Raw genomic sequence first — 23,530 nt, 5'->3', positions numbered from 1 at the left:
AAAGTATCAAAACAAGGGATGTAGCTTTAACAATGTCATTTATTGCTAAAAATGCTGTATATGGGGACTGCAAATTGTGTCCCATAAAAGATATATTGTGGGGTATGAGTATTGTCCCCAAAGGATTTAGTTAATGGATGTATTCTTTCATAGGGAAATATATTATTTCAAAAATCACAGTAAAACACATTTTGACTAATGGACTAAAGAATCTGGCATAAACTTTTATATTGAAATAATAAGCTAGTCTTCATTGTCAAGACAGCCAATCCTTTAAATAACTAAGATTTTTGATAACACGCAAATCTAATCAAACCAGTTACTATCCTGATAAACCAACAGAGGCAATAGCACATAGATGCCATCAGAATATAGAAAGATGACGTATGCAGCATGCTCTGCTGCCACTTAGAAACTAAGTAGGTTTGTGATACGTCCCTGCAATACTCTTTATGAATGGGACTTCTTATTAAAACTAATATTGAGCCATATTCTTCTCCATCGTAATCAATAACAACTACATAGTCCTTCCTTAACCTTATTGTTGAAATTGATCAAGTCAAGCAGGTCTATTGAGCCCTGACCTTCATGCCTCCTTTTAGGGATTCCCAACCGCCTACAGCATTCTGGCAGTTCTGTCTGATATGTCAACAGCTTTTAATACCAGCATTTTGGGGGATTCTGTTATCCTGTGAAATTTAATCTCACCTATTTAAGCTTGCAGAAAGTACTGGAGGGAATTATTAACAGATTTCCCCTCATCTTTTTAAAGGATAGCACTGAGTGATTGGCTGGTTTCCCCAAGGACTGAGGGCTGAGAATAGCTAGTGTGTCAGTAGCATCCTATTTAGCATGTATGTGAGGCCACCAGGGAGCCTGAGAGACATTTGGAATCAGAATTACATCAATATGCTGATGATGCCTCCCTATCTTCATCTCATCAAACCTATATCCTTCAGCATTAATGCTTTCTTAACTAAGATGGAAAGTGCCTCCAAACAGCACACTGCTTATGGTTCTAATTAGACAGCTGGAAACTCATCGATGATACATTAGAGCAGTGGACCAGCAGCCTCAGCACCACCAGGGAACTTGTTAAAATGCAAATTCTCAGGCCCATTCCAAACTTACTCTTAGAGAAACTCAGGGGGACAGGACCCAGAGGTCTGTGTTCAGCAATGTGATTTTTGATCCACTCTAAATTTTGAAAGCCTGTGCATTAGAAAAGCAGCTTGTATTTGTCCTAGAATTTTTTTTCCAAGACAGGGTTCCTCTGTGTAGCCCTGGCTGTCCTGGAACTCACTCTGTAGACTAGTCTAGCCTCAAACTCAGAAATCCGCCTGCCTTTGTCCCCAAGTGCTGAGATTAAAGGTGTGTGCCACCACTGCCCAGCTTTGCCCTTGAAAATTTTATTCTGAGATGCTTCCTAGTGTTATTGATTTAAATATTTTTGGATGCAGAAATATTGATATTGGTAATTGCTATAGTTTGAGTAATAATTTACAAAAGTCCCCATCAACATGGGTGTTAGAATGCCTGGTTCTCACTTGGTGGTGCTGTTTGAAAAGGTGGTACAGTTTTACTGAGGAAGTACATCACTGGTGTGGACTTGGAGATACCATAGTCTTGCCCTACTTCAAGTGATTTTTCTGCTTCATTTTTGTTGTTGAGGTTCTGATTTCTCAACTTGTTCCTGCAACCATTCCTACCACCTGTTGCATGTACCCTTACCCCAATGGATTGTCCATCTGGAAGAATATCCAAAGAAATTTCCTCCTATTAGTTGCCTTGATTATAGTCTTTTATCACAGCAACAGAAAAAAATATAATTAATATATAATATATAATAAAATTAACAATTTTATTAACCACAGCCCCAAAAGGCACAGTTTCAAGCAAGTTACTAACCTCTGTATTCATTCATATCTATTATTAAAGGTTCAGAAAATGTTCAGTTGGTCTGCTTTCTCCTCTCTCAAAGTAAGAATATTGGATTGAAGTTATAGATATATGGATGCTGAAGTACTCAGTGATGAGACAATTTGTTAATAGAGAAACCATGTCATTTGAAACTTTCACCCAATTACAAATGATTATATGTTATATTTACTTGACAGAAAAACTCATATAGGCTTTGTCATTTTAAGAATGTATAAAAGTTTTGGTTACTTGTAAAGTAATAATAAAGACACAGTCATTCTAGATATAAGTAAGCCCCAGAACAACTGGAATTCTACTAAATCTCCACCGACAAAAAGCAACTTGTGCTCCCAAGGCCCATTCCTTCTTCCTAGCACCCTGCAACAACACCCATCCTACTGTATCTGGCCCCCTACTAAGTTACCCCTACACTGTAATATCTCCCATTCTGTATACTACCACACTGACCAAACGTCTACTTCTATTAGCCACTAACCATCCTTCTTGCGTGTGTCTCTCTCTCTCTCTACAGTCCCATAGTGAAAATTCTTCAGAGTAGTAAATCTAAAACCTATCTTAGTTCTTCATCATTCTCTATGCAAAACAGTCCCAAGATTTTGCTTTCTACAGAGTAGAAGCTTTTAAATGACCACAATTACTGGCCGCATTCACATAGACAGCCCACAGTTTTCATCTTCTGTTCACATGTCTCTCTAGGAGACCTCCTCTATTAGGATTAAGAACATTTAACCAGTTCAACGGTGCTTATTACTGGATGCCAATCTTCACTTAATGTCATCTTTTCTATATGCAAAACTAATCAGAAAGACCCACAAACCACTCTACGTAAGAGAGAAGTCCCTGTCTTTCCTTCCACCACCCTCTGCACACAAGCAAACACTGGTACAGTCTAAATGTCCTCATATTAGTAATTTTTTCCATAGAACAATATGGAATATTGACCAATATTTTTCAATATACCACAGATAGTACAATATATTTACTTTCTGTATAAACAAGTGCATTAAGTACTTGTTTAGTCCTTTATTTCCTAACTATATGTTTTATGATGGCATGAAATTCTTTATGATAATTCAATTCACTTGAACTAATGCCTATTATATATTAGTCACTCAACATAAGGTACATGAATATACAGGTTTACTCTCCTAAGTTATTACCCAGTCTGAGTTTGTTTGTTTGTTTGTTTTTCCTGAGTTTTATGTAGGACAGAAACAGCTGCCGTGTATTTCTGGTTACTCTTTCTAATGGAAGATGAAGAGATATGATGATACTATCAGGAATGAAATAATTAATACTGCCATTTAGGGTTGAAAATTTGTTTATGGAATGTCCTCCAAAAGTTAAAATCCAAAAGCTTCTATCTCAGTCAGCACTGTTATTAGGAGGTAATAGCAGCTCTACAAGTGGACCGGATTGGAAGAAATGTGTCACTGAAGTAGTCACCTTGTGACTTGTGTCCATCAGTGATCTGCTGACACTGGCCTAAAATAAATCTTTGCTTTGTTCAATTTTGCTTTTTTTTTCTCTCTTTTAATTCACAGGTCCCCACAAGTAGAATGCCAATACATGAGGTTAACTTCTATGTCCAACCTTCAAGAGTCAACTTTTGATCATGAAACATTTTAAATCATAGGAATAGATGAACAGAATTTAAGATATTTAGTCTAAAGAGTATTTCACCAATTTGTTATATCTCCCAAGTTCAATACTATGCAAAGCAATAAAAAATAAGTAAAATCAACTACTGTTTCTCTTTTAATTTGGCTACTTAAATTTGTAGGGTGATATAAGTGAAGTGAACTAATTAATGCCTAAAAGTGTATTCCAGAAGCAATTCTTAGGATTATAGGAACACCTCAGAAAATACGTATTAAAAGTGTAGGTGGAGTAAAACCCATTGAGGAAGGCTGATGCTTGCAGTCCAGCTATGAATGAGGGGTGATGGATCATTTACTAAGGTCAATTTGTACTGCAGTTAATCCACATCTGACAAATTACCCACCAACTGCAGTTATAATTCCTGCTGGATAGAGAGCCTACAGAAATGTGTGGGCATTCTCAAGTAAATCAAATTCAAAATACAGATTTGAATAAAATGGTTAATTTATCTTTTTATCCATATGCTCAGTCTATGACCTTACAACTAATATCCCTTTTAAAATATTATCTTTTTCTGAGACCATTACAGTTGGAGAGATCATGGTGTACACAACCAGCTGATGTTTTAATAGAAGACTAGTCAGAATGAAGTGATGTTAGATCTGTCATCTTTAATAAGTTAACTAAATACTGAATCTGAGCAGTGTTTATATGGAAGCTCTTTTAAAGTATTCTGATGCAATTTCATTCAATAGTCCTTCTAGCAGAAACAGTTGACTCTAAACGTGAGCAGAGTATGCATAAAAACATTGTGTGTGTGTGTGTGTGTGTGTGTGTGTCATTAATTATATGTGTACGGTAATACATGTATTATATATATTATAGGTACTACATATGCATACTATATACATGTATATATGTGCAATGCATGTATTATATACATATATAATACATATGTATATGTATGTAATATATATATATATATATATATATATATATATATATATATATATAATAGTATAGTTGGACTTCAAGGATCTTAAATGTTTCCAATTATAACATTCATTTAGCATCCACACATTTTATGAAAATTTCAGATTGTTGAGGTTATAGATTTAGCACATTTGACAGATACTAATTAGAATACACTTCAAAGATATTAAAACACTGATAAAAAAAGATAGACCAGTGATTTTTGACCAAAATACATGTATCATTTTACCCAAATTAATATTTAAAGTTCCTTTTAAGTGGACTGTCAGAATAAAAATAATTACATATACCCTAGAATTCAATTATTTTTTTCTCTGTCCATTTTAAGGACAATCTAATTATTTAAATTAGGGCTACATATCAACAGTGTCATTGCCTAAAATCTGCAGGATTCCACCCCTAGCTCCTCCAGTGCTTCTACTTCACCTCCTCTGGAACAGCTCGAATATTAACAAAGCCCTTTCTGAAGACGATGAACACGCGACGGGCTCCACAGCGCAGAGCGGATGTTGCACAGTCAAACGCAGTATCTCCAGCTCCGAGTACAATCACGGCTCCCCTTACGGATGGCAATGGAGAGTGACAGGCGCACATTCCTGAACGATGAAAGGAAAACCCCATTTTCAAGTAGAGAAACCATTTCTGCATGACAGCTCAAAAGATACTTGTACTCAAAGCACTGTAAAATTGCATCTTGCAGTTTTCCAGGGTGGAGTGTCACTATCAAATTATTCTGCTTCGTTGAAAGACAGTTTTATTCCCATTTTAAAAATATGCTCATATATGTAATTTTATACTCAGTACCCTTAGCTTCCTTTTTCTCCCCTTCAATAAGGACTGATGTAACACTTTAAAAATGTAGTCATGATAAACAGTAGGAATCAATTAAACACCTCTCACTGTCATGATACATATTTTTACATGTACATAATTAAATTTCTATGCATCAGTGAAACAACGCAATACTTATAATCTCAGCCAATAGTTTAGAGCATTTTATTAAGATACTTCACATAATTTCTAACATATATATTTTATATTTAGTAAACTTTTAAAATTAAGGTGTTGAGTAAGCATCATATTTGTAACTGTAGAGTTTCTAGACATAATGACTACAATATAGCTTTCTCTATTGAGTTTCTCTATTTCATTTTGTGAAACTAATATATATGTGTGTGTGTTACATATATGTACATACACATCTATACATATATATATACACATATATAAACATATATATATACATATATATATATATATATATATATATATATATATATATAGCCTATTTATTTAAATAATGTCATGCTTGTGTATGTGGAGGCATTCACATGTCACAGTGTACATGGGGTGGACAAAGAACATCTTTCAGGTGATGTCCCTCTCCAGCCCTATAGTGGGATCCAAGGATGGAGCTCGTGAGGCAGGTCTACATTCAAGTGCTTTTTCCTACTGATCCATCCTACCAGCCAAGGAAATATGCCTTCCTATGCAAGTATTTCTCAGACTATGTATAGAAAGATCTGGTGTCCTTAGGAAGATCCTTGGAGAAAAAGAAATTTAGACTGTTCTGTGTTAGGCAGTCCTCTATTATCAGTACTGTATTATAAACTGCTGATAACATGAATTACTATAATTTTTGAAATGCCACCCTAGATGATGTCTAGACCTATAATTTCAATAAATACAATCATTTTGTTTAGATGATCATCTGTTGGGGATTAGACAACTGACATTCTGTGATTCTCAAATGCAAGCTTGGTGCACCATGATCTTCCTGTGGAAAAACCCACAAGCTTCCAGGATTTAGGGCTTGAGACAGATATGGAAGATATCCTTAACTGCCATTACCTTTCAAATAATCTAATACTTGTTTGTTTAAACTTTTTAAGGAAATGGAAACACACATTTTTGATCATTTCTATACATAATTACATGTAGGAACAGATATGGCTCCTTATCCTTTAAAAATAAATGTTTAAAAGGTTTAGACCATCTAGTTGAAAATAAAAAAAAAAAATACTACAGCTTCTTTATCACGAAGACAAGGGCACTAATAGAGCCAACACTTGGCATCGTCTTCTTTTCAGGTTGTTCATCTTGGGGTACATGAAATAATAGGGTGTCTATCAAAGTGTCTTACTTTAACTGCTTAGAATTACTGCTCTAGAAGAGTCCTTGATCTTCCTGCCTCTGCAGACACAAAGCATTTCAGACATGTGAAGACTAATCTTGCTTTAAAATAGCTCCCAAACTAGAAATCTTGCCTTATTGCTAGAATCTATTCCAGTGTTAGTTGCAGTCTTTTTATTTTGAATTAGTTTTTCACGATGCACTTTAGACTTACATGGAACACACACACACACACACACACACACACACACACACACGCACACACACACAAATGCTTTTCATGATACCTTCTTGGAATAATAGGCAATTCCATAGTTCCAGCACAATAGTTGTATCAGTTTTTAATGTTTTTACCTTAGTGCTATTTATTCAAGTACCCAGATAAGATAAGAATAATGTCTTCCTGAGTTTGAATTTAATATAAATTTATAATGCCTCAGGCAACACAGACAACATCGAGACAGAAGACAGTAGGTTTTACCTGTTTTACTGCTTTTGGCGACAAGTGGCAGAAAGTCTTTAGATGTGTAAAATCCCTGGACTTGTGTCAAGCCTTGGAAAATATGGTCCTTTTTGGGTTCTGGCAAGCCTATTTAATAAAGTTAAAAAAAATATCAATAGGAATCAATTTACTAAATGGTTATTAAAATTAGGGAAATAGTGACAATCTTCAAAGTACTGTGGTTCTTAATGGAAAAAAATTCTATAAACACACCAAAAAGAGAAATGTAGATTACACAGTTGTGCTGGCTGATTTTATGTCAACTTGACACAAGAAACAGCCATCATTTAGGAGGGAGCCTCAATTTAGATAATGCTTCCACAGGGTCAGGCTGTGGGCAAGCCTGTAGGGCAATTTATTAATTAGTGATTGATGGAGAGTCTAAGTTTATTATGAGTATTATCATCTCATAGTGGGCTAGTGGGCCTGTGTTATATTATAAAAGGTTTTGGGCAAACCATAAGGAGCAAACCAGTAAGTAGCATCCCCACTATGACCTATGCTTCATGACCTCTGCATCATTTCTTGTCCTCTGTTTGCTATCCTGCTTGAGTTCCTGTCCTGACTTCCTTCAGTGATGGACTACTGTATGGAAGTGTGAACGAAACAAACACTTTCCTCCCCAACTTGCGTTTCATCACAGCAAATAGTACCCTTAACTCTCAACGATCTAACAGATCTCATATTCCTTTAATACGAAATTAAATACATATATCACAAACTTCACATTATATATATACATATATATATATACATATATATATATATGTATATATATATATGCATTGTTGGGAACTAAAAAGGGGGGCCCTGGGGAAGAGGGGGAAGGGGAGACCCACGCCCCATGAGAGTTCCACCTATTATCTGCTCAGTAAGGCATGGGCAGGCTGCTATCTACCTTCCACTCATCCCCGGGTGGGCATCTAAGCCTCTGACCTACTCTTCAGGGGTTGGCAAGGGGCAGCCCTACCTGGGAGTCATGGAGCTACTTTGCTAAAGCCACTGGGGTTATGGGAGAGAAGGATGAGGGAAGAGAGGCTCCCAACACAGGATAGAGTAAGTGCAGCAGATCTTGATTGGAGCAAAGACTCTCTCTAGTTTTAGAGCTTTATTGTAGAGAGACAAGGGGAAAGAGAGAAGGTAGAAGAGGGAGAGAGAGAGAGAGAGAGAGAGAGAGAGAGAGAGAGAGAGAGAGANGAGAGAGAGAGAGAGAGAGAGAGAGAGAGAGAGAGAGAAGGCTAGAGAGAAAGAGAGTGAGAGGAGAGGAGAGAAGACAAAGAGAGAGGAGAGAGGGGTGAGAGTGAAGGGTAAGAAGTAATCGAGTGAGAAGTAAGAGGTGAGAGAGAGGTGGGGGCCTAACAGCCCCTTGTATGGTCTTGCCTGTTGCTAGGTAACTGGGGAGGAGTTTAGCCTGAAGGTCAGAAGCTTGGGCCATTGTCTATGTGACTTCTAGCCATGCTTCTTGCGTGGGGGCTATGGGGGGAGGGCAGTAACTTAGGCAGGAGCCAGAGTTCCAGGAGCACGAGGGAATGCCTACCGTGTCATGAAAGTGAATTATCACCCTTCAGGGTTCAGACCTCAACTCAACTGGAGACCACCAGCCTGTCTGTGCATAGCTCAATTACCCACATGTGTATACAGAGAGAAATATATTGTGTAACAATACACAAATTATAGTATACACTGATACATTATCAACAGAGAAATTTATACTCTTCCTTATGATTTAAGTAAAATTGTTTAAGAGGATACAGAGTGCTGAATGTTAAAACACAAGGAAACTAAATGCAAAGAACCAAAAATCTTGGTCACATATTTAATTAATGGATAAGAAATATTATTCTAGGAAAATAGACATTAATATATCTCAAGGAATAAATGCACTTTACACTAAAAGTTCAGCTTCTCATAAATGTCAAATTCTAAGTGTATTACAGGATTAATGATGAAAGTTGATGAACTGGCTCAGCAGGTAAAGGTACCTTTTGTTCAAACCTCCACACGTAAGGTTTGAACCTATGTAAAGAAGAAAGAGACAATGGATGTTACAAAGTTGTCTTCTGATCTCCAGATGCTTGACACATACATACATGCACACACATATGCACATGCACACACACACACACATTCAGAGGCATAGTAATACAAATAATAAAAGATTAGTGGTTAGACAGAAAACCTTTAAGAAAGTTATGGTTTGTATATGCTCAGCCCAGGCATGGCACTATTAGAAAGTGTGGTCCTGTTGGAGTAGGTGTGTCACTGTAGGTTGCAGGCTTTAAGACCCTCATCCTAGCTGCCTGGAATCCAGTATTCTGCTAGCAGTCTTCAGATGAAGATGAAGAACTTTAAATTCCTAATACACCATGTCTGCCTGGATGTTGCCATATTCCTATCTTGATGATAATGGACTGAACTTCTGAACCTGTTAGTCAGCTCCAAATAAATGTTGTTTTTATAAAAGTTGCCTTGATCATAGTGTCTATTCTTCTAATCATATATACATATATATATATATATATATATATATATATATATATATATATATATATATATATATATATATATATATATATATATATATATATATATATATATATATATATATATATATATATGTGTGTGTGTGTGTGTGTGTATGTATATATACATATATATGTCTATGGAAAGCTACTTGTATGTGTATGATTTTAGGACTGACCAGTTGGAATTGGATACAATAATATTTTTTATTCATTCATTCATTCATCATTGTTCACTTGGATCAAGACATGGGCAAAGACAATTGGGTTTCTTATTCTTTCATTTAAATCTACATTTGGCACTATGATGGATTTATCATTTACTGGGTCAGAGTTTTACTATAAATGTTTCAAAGGGAATTGGCAAGATGTTCTGAGTTATGAATGTTGGCTTAAGAAAATGAAAAATGAGCCAGTAACTAGACAGACTCGTTAGGATTAAATTATCCCTGCACCCTACATAGCTCAGGTCACATACTGTGTCTCATGAGTCACGAACACCTTGCCTCTAGTTCAGGTAACTTATGTCTCAATGAGTTAAGTTTAACCTTCTGGCCATGGCACTATGGAAGATCAGTGCCTATAATGCTATGGCGTGACCAAGTGCAGGTCACCAGACAGATTTTGAAACAAGTCTCTCTTCACCCACTTCACAGCTCTGTGATTTTGTGCAGGATCATTTGCTTTATGTGTCAACTTGACTGAGCTACAGAGCCAGCTATTCACTAAAATAGTAACCTATGTGTAAATGTGGATGCCTTTCTAAAATGCTGCTTAGAACTATAATTGTATGACTTGAATTAAAGACCACCTTATTAGTGTGGGCTAGCCTTATTCTATCAGAGAAAGGCCTTAAGAAGAAAATACACTTTCCCTGTGAAAGAAAAAATGTGTTTCTATACTGAACATCAGGGCTCCAGCTCGGTTAGAAAGGGGTATCTGGGGCATACAAAAAGCTTGGTCTCCAATTCAGGACTGTACAAACCTGCTGTGGTGGGGCATGCTTGTAATCCCAACCATGGGGAAGAGGAGGCAGGCGCTCAAGCTCAGTTTATGCCTTATATTGTGAGTGCAGTGCCAGTCTGGAATGCATGCTAGTTCCAAGTCCATAGCCAGTTTAGCCTATGTGACCCTTTTTCTTCCTCTGCCCTTGTCCCCTTAGCATTTCTCTCCCTTCTCCTCCCTCCCTCCCGCCCCCAGTGCATGTGTGTTTGTGTGTGTGTGTATGTGTGTGTGTGTATTTCAATACCATCTCTTACCTGAGAGTTCTCTTTTGGCTTATTGCATATTTCTGAGTTTTCTTCTTCCAAAGAAGAGAACAATGACTGCTGTCAGTAGTGCGCGCGCGCGCGCGCACGCACGCACACACACACACACACACACACACACACACACACACACACACAACTACTGGCTCGGTTTTCCCAGAGATCTCTGACTTCAAGCCACCCCCCCTCATAATCACCATTTCTATTAAGCAGGTAAAAATGGCACTATTCTCATGAATGAGAGATTTAGAGATCAGCAGCACTGGTGTGTGCTCATATGTCATCGAGACCTGGTACATAATGAAGGTTCAATGAGCCTTTGCTGTAAGATAGGCTTATTTATCCTATAGTTTATAAATTCTTCCAAACTTCACATATTCTAGTAAAGAAAGAATAAAGTTTAAATCACAGTAAAGTATTAAATCTTAGCGAATTTTAGTAAAGTTTTACGAGGGAAGAAAAATGAGGCAACCTTAAGTGAAATATGAAAGTTGCAAATCTCCATCTATCAAAAGAAGACTTCCCTGAGAGTCGATGGCATATTAATAAATAAGGTTTGTGTCTACAAGAGGATGATTTCAAAATGACACAGAAATGGCTTTTTAATTCAACTTTCAGTAGGAAGATGTGAGTTTATGAATAAAAAGGGATGGGCAATGTTCGACAAACAAAACCCTCCCAAGCTGCTCAGTAATGGGTGTGTCTATCAAAGTCTCCAGAGCAAAGTGATGCTCTTTAGGGAAGTTGCCAGAGGACTGGTTGTTGCTGCTGTAGTACACAAACCAACATCTCTCTAAGAAGTATAGCAAAACAGTAATTCTCAGCTGCTCTCAGAAAGAAAGTAAAATCTACCTATGCAGAAAAATTTATTCAACATTTATTGACTACTCGCATTGCAGTAATTGCCTGGTGGGTAGGGAAATGTGCATAATTAATTCATTTAAAATATCTAAATAACTCTATGGCAGACATTTAGATAGGGGGACATTGTACCACATATGAATGGAATAGCTATGTTGAAAGTCACAGAATACGTTTCTCTCTGTGTGTCTGTCTATCTGTGTCTGTCTGTCTGTCTGTCTGTCTGTCTGTCTGTCTGACTGGGTGTCTGGGTGTCTGGGTGTCTGGGTGCCTGGGTGTTTCTGTATGTCTATATGGGTAACATGTGTACAGGTGTTCATTTATGGTAAGGCCAGGGGTTGATGTCAGATGTCATCCTCTAGTTCTTTCCACATAAGTAAGTTTTTGAGACAATGACTGTGAGTTATCCTAGAGGTTATCAACTTGTGTAGACTGACTGGCCTACAATCCCTAGCGTTCTGCTTCCCACTTGCTGGTATTTACCATTGCACAGCTCCTGGCCCTGGTTCTTTATGAAGGTGTTAGATTCTGAATGTGGATGTTCTCACTTGCCCAGCAAGCATTTAATTGACCATGTCATCTCCCCAGCCTTTGTAAGGGCCGTCTTTTCCATGTGTAAAGTTATAATTGGATCTAGATATAATCGATGCAGATTAATCAGTAGTATTCTAGGGGAGAATTAGAAATGCATATATTCCATTTCCCTGTTAAACTCTGCTATATGCAAGCTGCATGCTACACAGAATAGATCTATGTTCATCTCCCATTCTCCTGGTTGAGAAAGTGCTGTCTGGTTCTCTGGACTGCCTTTGTGTTTTGTGATTATTTTCTTCCTTTCTGAAGTATTTTCCTTTTTAAGTGTGTCTCTCTTGGGCATCTGCTGGTTATTTTTCAATATTTGATATTCTTTGAAAAACCATGTATCCTTGCTTTGTTTCCAAATCACCTCCCTCTGGAACACCAGCAGAATAAATAACAGCAGCTCACATAGGATCCATGCTCCTCAGTTCATAGCACGTTTTGAATTTCCATTAACATGAAAAAGATACTAAATATTCTGTAATGTATTATCATCCAATAAGTAATAAAGGAAGAATCAGTTATGTGCCTTGATCTAGTTGTAGTGGGCTGTGCTTGAGAATCATGAGATAGTCAGTGACATTTGCTTGAGTGGCTCATTGGGTCACTTCTTTGTGTTAATATAATTGAACAAGAATTTTGTGAGATATGTTAACTTCAAGGTGGGGTGAGAGCTGAGCATGGTGAGAAAGATAACCACCAGATAAACGTGCTTTGTGAAATGGCTCACAGTCCTCAAGCTAAACAGAATGTAGCAGGGAAGGTGAGAACTGGTCCCGAGTACAAGCCTGCAGCTTACAGAGGTGGATGATGTTCTAGGAATTGGTGTTCACAACAGGTACACAGGATGCTGTTATGTCACACGTCTTCAGAAACCAGACTTTAGTAAACAAAACACTACAGACATGTTATCATCCTCAGGTTGACAAGGTATAGTTGATGGCAGATGTCATAAGTTAACCTGGAGTTAATAGGTAGGTGTGACCTACCATGTGGGTACTGGAAACCACATCTAGATGTCCTCTACAGAGAATCTGGTGCTCTTAACCACTAAGGCTTCTCTCCAGCTCATGGAGTTGTTTTAAAAATTATGTGTGTGTGTGTGTGTGTGTGTGTGTGTGTGTGTGTGTGTGTGTGTGTGTGTGTGTGTGTGTGTGTGTGTGTGTGTGTGTGTGTGTGTGTGTATGTGTTCTATTATAACTTGATGCATATAATATTTAACAATCAAATATATGTAAAAAGGCAATCTCAATTTTCCAAATTTATTTGTAAAACTTGAGACCATCTAAACTCATTTACTTTATTAATTTGAAAGGGAAACCAGAATATTTTAGGTTCTGGGAGTTCTACTGTGCTAAATAAGGTTAAACCTAAATTTTGGTCAACTTTTCCACTACATATTATCCAGCTGATGTCTCCAAATAGATTGCTTGCTTCTTATTGTCTTGCGGTTTCTTTTGAGATCACACTTTTTTTGTCAGAGAACATAGTATGGGTGCTGTGGATGCTGGTGTGTGAATGGGTGAGTGTGTGGGTGCGTGCGTGTATGCATGCATGTGTGTGTGTGTATACAGTTCAGTTACAGATCATCTGACTCACATGCATTAGGCCCTGTGAATATGGGTCATGAAGGAGGAAGAGTGAGTTTTAATATCCTAGTCCTTAACTAAGGGAGCATGCTGGATTAAGAAGGAGATTAAATTATCCAGAAAGATTAAATACAGATTAATTAGACAAATTATCTGAAAGAGACCTAGCTAAAATTAACCAATAATTTTGTAAAACAATTGACTTTCTTTAGTTTTGTATTTTTTCAAATCCTTACTGTAAACTGAGATACTTGCATAATCATTTATAGAACTACAATTAGGTTATTAGGTAAAACTTTTGAAGTAAGATTTTGCTATCATTCTCTTGGTAGGGATCTTTGTTTAATGCAATGAAATGACACATTTGAGCATACATGAATTAAATGCCCACCTAACCCATCATTTACACAATATCACTATACATTAAAGTGTCATTGCTGAATGGACTGTTATTTTAGTCTAGAAAATGGCATCTTAATATAGATTCAAAAATGCTGGAAACAAAGTTATTCTGCTATTCTCACTTGTTCTGCAGATTACAACAGACTCAGGCCATGTGTGCTCAAAACCAAGAAAGTAGAGACTGAGAGATGGAGCACTGACTGTGACTTTTAGTTCAGAGCATGAGGAACTGTTGGAATTAAGTCAAGGCTCTGTCCCACAGTTATCTGGCAACAGCCCCCCCATATGCCCGACTCATTATAAAAAGGGCTGCTTGCCCCCTCCTCACTCTCTTGCTTTTCTTGCTCTTCTACCCATAGTTCCTTACCCTCTTTCCCCCTCCATTCCCCTCGCCCTCTCTCTCCATCTGCTCATGGACTGCTTCTCTCTCTCTCTCTCTCTCTCTCTCTCTCTCTCTCTCTCTCTCTCTCTCTCTCTCTCTCTCTTCCTTTCTCCCTTTCCTTTAACTCCTCTGCCTATGCTCTGAATAAACACTATACCATCTTGTGTGGCTGATCCCTCAGGGAGAAGGAATGCCTCAGCTTGGGCCCCTCAGAGGTACCCTCTTCCCCCACACCTGACTGCACATCCACCAAATATATCTCTGCTCTCATTTTTTAATAAAACACTACAAGAATAGTATTAGAATCTCAAAGAGCATAGCCTAAATGACTGTATTCCAGCCCCCTCATTTCTGCTTTCTAGACAAATTTCTGTAAGTTGCCTAATACAGTGGTTCTTGAATTCTTTCATTTTAAAATAAGTATAGTCTGACATATTATAAAGTCATCTTTAAACATCTATTCTGATTTTTTTCATGTACGTAGGTGTTTTACTTGCATGTATGTATGTGCATTATGTAAAGAACAATGCCCTTTGAAGAAAAAAGAGGAAGAGGAATCCCCTGGGCCTGGAGTTAACAGGTAGGTATGACCTACCATGAGTGTGCGAGAAACCATACCCAGGTGCTCTGCAAGAGAATCTAGTGCTCTAAACCTAACAGAGACCCCTCTCCAGCTACTGGAACTGTTTTAAAAATTAGATATAAATGTACATGAATGTTTCTGGTAAATCTAAGAAAACATTCAAATCCGAGTCATTTTTTGGTCATCCTATGTAAAATATGAAACCATACAAATTGAAGACCTAAATGGTAATGAAATTCTTGAGAAATGTTTCCAAAGACAATCTATTAGTCTTAAGTATTTACATCTCTGTGTAAAAATATGCAAACAAAAATAATAAAATCATGGAAAAATGTGTGTATATGTACTATAATAAAACAACAACAATAAAACATTTCCTATATGGAGTCCCAGCTGTTGAGATTAGAACATGAAAATCAAACAATCCTTTTAAGTCCCAATGTATTCTGCAATGCCATGAACAATGGCAACGTTTTTTATCTGTCACTTAAAGATTCCTTTTATGAGTCAAAGGACTTATATCTTGCTTCCAAGGGACAGTAGTGCCATATGGGTTATCATTCTGGGATCCATATATTGATTAGAAAGAGAACAGATCAATGAGACCCTATTGTGATTCTTTTCTCAATAAAAGCCCCAGCCTTCTCCCTGACAGCCCACTGTAAATATGGTTAGTTGTGAGTGTTCAGGCTGAATCCAGAAAGAATGGAGCAATTCAATATAACACCTATGAAATTAGATCACCATGGATCACAATAATATTCATTTCATTGATTTTTCAAATCCCCATTAAACATCTGCTTCCTGGAAGTGCCTTCTGGGCTCTTTCAATACAAGCACACACATTACTCGTGTGTGTCATGCTACTAGTTAGAGTGTAACAGGATAAGACTCCTAAAAATGGTATAAATGGAACTAACACTTCAAACAATCATTTCCCACAATACACTGGTATCTCTGTACAAAATCATAAATAAGCCAGAGCTATGTTGAACTGAGATTTTCCTATTCTCAAAAAATTGAAGATGATGAAATAAGATCATGTACTCAATTGATAAAATAGAAAATACTTTTTTAGTATTGAATAAGAGTATGCATAACCAAAGCTGATTACATGAAATAAAAATATATTTTGATAAATCTTTGTACCATATGTAGAACATATGAATAAATTCTCTCATACCACTGTGTTCCGAATAGATAATTTTTTATGAACAGAACAAAATAGAACCACACAACCATAATAACAAAGTAGTATATTAATAAGTATGAATATATAAGATAAAAATGGGATATGAGTAACCGTACTGACAAATAACTTTATTTATTCAGATTTCATCTGACTTTTGTTTTATCTATAAAACAGGATACCACAAAATCCCTGAAAAAGACATGAAGGCTTTTTATTTTTTTCTTCATAATTTTGTAGTGCTCTAATTTTCTGAAAATTAGCTGTTATTTTAATAATTAAAATTTAATTTTAACATAATACAAGGCCTAATTAAAATTCCTTTTCTAAAATACATGCATGAATATAACACATTTCTATCACAAATCTATATTTTCTCCCGTGACTACTGGTTTTTTGTATTAAGTATGTCTGTCTCCTGGGTTCCTTCTCTCCTCTTCTTACTTCCATCATTTCTCTGCATGTTTTATTTTTTCCCCTTTGGCATTTGTTATAAACAATTTCCTTAAAGTTTAATCTTCACATTGTCAACTAAGGGTAAGGGAAACTCAAGCAATATACCTCAGGCAGTTTTTTTTTTTTTTCCCCTCTTAATGATGGGAGTTCATAGATGGTTTTAGGAAATTACTACTTAAGGTTGTGTAAGTAGACTATATTCCAAAGAAAAGAAATCATTAATAATAAAATACTAAAAAGGAACAGTTATATTACAAAATAAATCTACCAGCCTTACAAAGAAAACAAATTTGCAATCGCCACCTGCTGTGGAGATGGGGCAGTAATCTTAGCAATAGGAAATAAAAGGGAAGAGGAGAGAAAAATACAAAAGCACAGACATTAAAAAAGTAATTAAAACACTTATCTCCATCGACATACATAACGAAATAACCCTCAGCCAACCACCTAAAAACATACTCTATTGAACTGCACAGCAGGCATCAACATTAAAGCTGTCTCCATAAACACGCATTCTGCAGAGGAAGAGAGCCCTTTAAAAAATGTAATCTCAGATGCGTCACTAATGTGTTAATCACCAGTAAATGCACCACACGTCCATTGTTTGTATTAGTTACTTTCTCAAAGGTAGTTTTCAAAATTATTCTTTCTGGTTTTATTCAAATAAATTATTTAATACAGGCTCTAATATCACCTTTATTTGTAACCATTCCAGTGTGTTCTGTGATCATATTGTGAGAATTAAGCTTTCTCTATGTGGAAAAACTTCATGCCTTAATCCTTAAAGGAATATGAATTTAGTTAAAGCATTTAAATGCTTTCCTCGAAAACCAAAAGTATCTGTGTTCTAGTACTATGATAAATTGAGATAAGGCACCCTACAGTAATCTAGACCATGGTTATAAGAGTCAATTATTTGCTTGTTTGGGTGCTTTTATTTCACAGGAAAGGTCTTAAGCATGACATTCCAGAGTTCACAATATAGGTAAAAAGACAGGTGTTCCTCTCATCCTTACCTTACGGGAGCTTGATTATAGATATGCACTACCAGGTTCTGATACAGAAAACATTCTTAATGGACGTATTTGATCAACAATCCTAGAAAAACATGGTTGACCATTTCAAACATGTTTCCATCTGTATAACTGTTAGATTCTATAGACATGTAATTATTAATGTTGGTTGGGTTTTCATAGAATGTGTGTGTGTGTGTGTGTGAGAGAGAGAGAGAGAGAGAGAGAGAGAGAGAGAGAGAGAGAGAGAGAGAGGTACTGAGGAAAAGCTAGTGTGTCTCATTGCACTCCATACAGAGTCTCTATCTCAAACATGGTAGACAGACACGTCACACTTCTCAGCTCCAAACTTTTATTTGTACTAATCTCTCTTCCAAATCCATTCCAAGATCACAGAAGTGGCCTTGAACATCAAATGTGATGCCATTACCCACAACTGATAATCACAGTGCACCACCAGTGAACCCCACTTTCTGCAAGAACTTGTGAGTCAGGACTAGGTAACAGGAAACAGTGGTGTTGAATATCAGACATAACTGTATTCATAACACTACTTCAGCAAATACAAGCTGTATAAACTACATAATCACAGTTATTTAAATTTTAAGTCTCAATTTTCTTCTCTCTAAAACCTGATTTGCAAGGAGATTAATTGATATAATGTATCTCAATATCACAGAAGTACAGTGACTTACATAGAGAAATGTTAACACATGAGCTGACTTTCATACATTTTAACTTTAAAAAGCTCTTACAATTTTCATACTTATATTCTTGGTATTTTCTCTGAAATGCAGTAAAAAAATTTCATATAAAGCACCAAAACAAGAACTACTACAGACACCAACCAAGTTGAAATTTCCACAAATACTGGCATTTAACATTACAAAATTAGTGGACTACACATTACTAACATTACAAATTAGTGGACATATTTATGTTACATTATAGAGCATAAAATTGGCTCCACAAGAAGGCGGTGGACAGTGAGCCTGAGTCCAAGGTGTTTGAGATCACAGGCTTCCCCACAGCCTTGGAGTGGGTAAGGTTTATCTGAAAAGCTGAAGAAGTCTTGAACGACTGGAAACTGATTGTGCACTCTTGGGAAAACTACTGGAAAAGGTTAGTTCCCATCTGTACTCAGAGCTGACAGTGCTTCATACCCAAATACCACCAACAGGAGAGAGCTGGTCTCCTCGAAGTATGGATATAAATGTGAGCATAGGTTGGTTAGTCTACCACTTCTGCTCAAATTCCTGGTCCAAGACGGACCCACCTGGAGTCCTCACGACACAGGAACTAAGGTGCAGCCTCGGACAGAATGCTTTTGGTTACCATCTGAACCCCAGGGCCGACCCTGTGCCATAGCTGTCTATAATCAAGTTCCTCCCAGACAGAACTGGTCTCCCAGGAGTTCTGATACCCAGGCTTACAGGACAGATAAGGAATGGTCAGAGACAGCAAGACCAGCTAACGCCAGAGATAACCAGATGGCAAGAGACAAGAGCAAGAACATAAGCAACAGAAAGCAAGTCTATGTGGCATCATCAGAACCCGGTTCTCCCACCACAGTGAGCCTTGGTTACCCCAACACACCAGAAAAGCAAGACAGCGATGTAAAATAACATCGCATGATGTTGACAGAGGACTGTAAGAAGGACATAAATAACTCCCTTAAAAGAAATTCAGGAGAAGACAAGTATACAGCTTAAAGCCCTTTAAGAGGAAACATAAAAATTACTTAGAGAATTGCAAGAAAACCAACCAAACAGGTCAAGGAATTGAACGAAACCATTCAGGATCTAAAAGTGGAAATAGAAACAAAGAAATCACAAAGGGAGACAACCCTGGAGATAGAAAACCTGGGACAGAGATCAGGAGTCATAGATGCAAGCATCACCATCAGAACACAACAGACACAGAGAATCTCACATGCAGAAGATACCATAGAAAACATTGACCCAGCAAAACTCTCAGTTACCATAGACGGAGAAAACAAGATATTCCATCACAAAAACAAATTTACACAGTATCTTTCCACAAACCCAGCCCTACAAAGGATAATAGATGGAAAACGCCAATACTAAGAGTGAAACTACTCCCTAGAAAAAGCCAGAAATTAATCTTCTTTCAACAACCCCAAAAGAAGATAGTTACACAAATATAAAAATAAAATAAGAAATAACAAACAGGAAGCAACAATCACTAATTATTAATATCTCTTAACAGCAATGGGCTCAATTACCAATAAAAAGACATAGACTGAGGGACTGGATATGTAAACAGGACACAACATTTTTTCTGCATACAGGAAATGCACCTCAGTGTCAAATAAAGACACTACTTTAGAAAACAAGGCCGGAAAACAAATTTCCAAGCAAATAGACCCAAGAAACAAGCTGTAGTAATCATTCTCATATTAAATAAAATAAAATAAAAAGTGGTGGCAGTGTGTAGGGCTGCTTTTCAGGGTAGGAACAGAGTGGATCAGAACATGTAAAAGCATGTTACAAAAATCAGAATGAAACAATAAAAACATCTCCTATGTTCTTCAACATACCCATGGCTTTCCAGGGTGCCAAAACCTTAGGAGAAGCATGACCAACCCAAAGTAAAAATTTTACTCAAAAGAAATTTGGATGATGAATTTATACAAAGAAGTATGTGGAGTTATCAAGGTCAGAAATGAATTTTTAATTAGTTTATTAGATATTTTCTTCATTTACATTTCAAATGCTATCCCGAATCCACCCACTCCCACTTCTTGGCCCTAGCATTCCCCTCTATGGGGCATATAAAGTTTGCAAGACCAAGGGACCTCTCTTTCCAATGATGGCTGAATACGCCATCTTCTGCTACATATGCAGCTAGAGACACGAGCTCTGGGGGTACTGGTTAGTTCATATTGTTGTTCCACCTATAGGGTTACAGACCCCTTCAGCTCCTTGGGTACTTTCTGTAGCTCCTCCTTTGGGGACCCTGTGTTCCATTCAATAGCTGACCATGAGCATTCACTTCTGTGTTTGTCAGGCACTGGCATAGCCTCACAAGAGGCTGCTATATCAGGGTCCCTTCAGCAGTATCTTGCTGACATGTACAATAGTGTTTGGGTTTGATAGATGATGATGGGATGGATCCCCAGGTAGGGTAGTCTCTGAATAGTCCATCCTTTCATCTTAGCTCCCAACTTTGTGTCTGTAACTCCTTTTATGGGTATTTTGTTCCCTATTCTAAGGAGGAATGAAGTATCCACATGTTGGTCTTCTTTCATTTTGGTTTTCTTGTGTTTTGCAAATTGTATCTTGGGTATTCTAAATTTCTGGGCTAATATCCACTTATCAGTGAGTGCATATCTAGTGACTTCTTTTGTGATTGGGTTANCTCACTAAGGATGATATCCTCCAGATATATCCATTTGGCCATGAATTTCATAAATTCATTGTTTTTAATAGCTGAGTAGTACTCCATTGTGTAAATGTACCACATTTTCTGTATCCATTCCTCTAATGAGGGACATCTGGGTTCTTTCCAGCTCCTGGCTATTATAAATAAGGTTGCTATGAACATAGTGGAGCATGTGTCCTTATTACCAGTAGGAACATCTGAAGAAGAGGTATTGCTGGATCCTCTGGTATTACTATGACCGATTATCTGAGAAACTGCCAGACTGATTTCCAAAGTGGTTGTACAAGCTTGCAATCCCACCAGCAATGGAGGAGTGTAGAAATGAATTTTTTAAATTTAAGTTAAAGTGTTTCATAACTTCTCTTAATGAGGAGGAGGGATTAACTCAAACTAAAACACAGAAGAATACAAACATATGCTTAGGATAGATTTTGGGTGGATTCACAGGATTTGGTATCTTGTAGCTAGCTGAAGGCAGGAGAGAAAGTAGCAATGTCAGAGAAGTCTTGACTTTCAGCTTTGGTGTGACCATTTTTATGTAACATAGCCATTGGCTACGGCTCAATGAAAGTGGAAAAGGAGCATAGATATCTAAGAGATTTGTGCTCCAGGTAAATAACTAAGTTAACATACAAGTACGAAGCTTACAATGGAAGTTTAATCCTGATACACAGAATAAACACAGCAAGAGAATTTACACAAGTCGTGGTCCTAGATACACAGAACAAACATGGCAAGGGAATATACACCAGTCATGGTCCTAGATACACAGAACAAACACAGCAAGGGAATATACACAATCATGGTCCTAGATGCAAGACATGCTAACTCACCAGGGGGAGTAAAATAAGAAGCAAAAATGAAGGGCAAAATTCAGAGCCCATGAAAGCATCTTCAGCTTTAAGGGTGGTGGTGGTTGAAGCTGAAGAGACTAAACATTTTAGTAGCGAACTCTAGGAGCTGAGCAATGGGAGGTGCTAATTCAAAGTTTCTCAGCTACAGAACAGAAATAAATATAAGAAGGAAGGATCATATAGTTTTCAGCAATGAACTCTATAAAGTAGAAAAAGTAGGTGCCTCAAGGAAATCATTTTTAATTATGGCTTAAGGAAAACTCTATCTATCTATCTATCTATCTATCTATCTATCTATCTATCTATCTATCTATCTATCTATTTGGTTTAGCACAAGAAAACTGACTTCATTTTAGTAGTACTATATACAGAGTAGGACTTTTGAGAGAGAGACGAATAACCGGAGTAAAACAGCAAAGTACAGGTCTATAGTCAGCTTAGCTTTCTCTATCAGTGGGATGTGTATACAGGGCTTACAGCACCCTGGGGCATAATACATTTTAAAAATTGTATCTAATCTAAGTATACATATATGTCCTGTCCTTCCCTAAACAACACACATTATTACTAATTATCTGAGTTTTAAAATATAAATGATTGATAACTATAATAAAATATCAATCAAACATTACTAACATTTATATAATATCAGATACATGTATAATTTAGATTAGATGTAGTGTTATGTCAGTTTGAATAATGCTTGACTAGAAGCAACTGGCAGAGATGCTCTTACACCCATGAAAAGAAGTATCGAAATGACGGTTCTGGCCAAGAGGGTCTATCACTCTTCAACTGGCCTCAGGATCCTCAGTAAGTCATATTTTCAGGTAGTTCTTCAAGCCACTTGAAACAGGGTCTTTGAAAGCAAAGCCAGTAAGGATTCCTGATAGGAGAGACACGGTCAGGATGACCGCACGGGAGATTGATGCTGATACTCCATTTGTTAGCCTGTGCCTTATTTACTGTTCTACTGCTGTGAAGACACTCCATGACCCATGTAACTCCCATAAAGAAAATATTTAATTGGTGGCTTGCTTAAAGTTTTAGAGGATAATACATTATCATTATGGTAGGCAGCATGGTGGCATGCAAGCAAGCATGGGTCTGAGAGCTTACATCCTGTTTCGCAGGCAGGCAGGCAGACTATCAGAAAAGGAGAGAGAGAGACAGAGAGAGAGAGAGAGAGAGAGAGAGAGAGAGAGAGAGAGAGAGAGAGAGAGAGAGAGGGAGGGAGAGAGAGAGACAGAGACAGA

At 37.2% G+C, this 23,530-nt stretch overlaps 1 protein-coding gene across 1 annotated transcript in view; it reads right to left on the bottom strand.

The window, feature by feature from the left end:
* Dpyd (dihydropyrimidine dehydrogenase) overlaps window positions 1–23,530 on the bottom strand; it is an 844,579-nt gene that overhangs the window by 512,443 nt on the left and 308,606 nt on the right. The window contains exons 9-10 of the mRNA XM_029537560.1: window positions 7,151–7,258; window positions 4,963–5,132 (exon numbers count right to left, since the gene is read on the bottom strand). Coding sequence (XP_029393420.1) covers window positions 4,963–5,132; window positions 7,151–7,258 — 278 coding nt within the window. The remainder of the gene's footprint in view (window positions 1–4,962; window positions 5,133–7,150; window positions 7,259–23,530) is intronic.

Source organism: Mus pahari, chromosome 4 (assembly GCF_900095145.1).
Source record: "Mus pahari chromosome 4, PAHARI_EIJ_v1.1, whole genome shotgun sequence".
Classification (NCBI taxonomy): domain Eukaryota; kingdom Metazoa; phylum Chordata; class Mammalia; order Rodentia; family Muridae; genus Mus; species Mus pahari.
The sequence above is the reverse complement of the archived record's forward strand: the minus strand, read 5'-3'. Positions and strand labels throughout refer to the sequence as shown.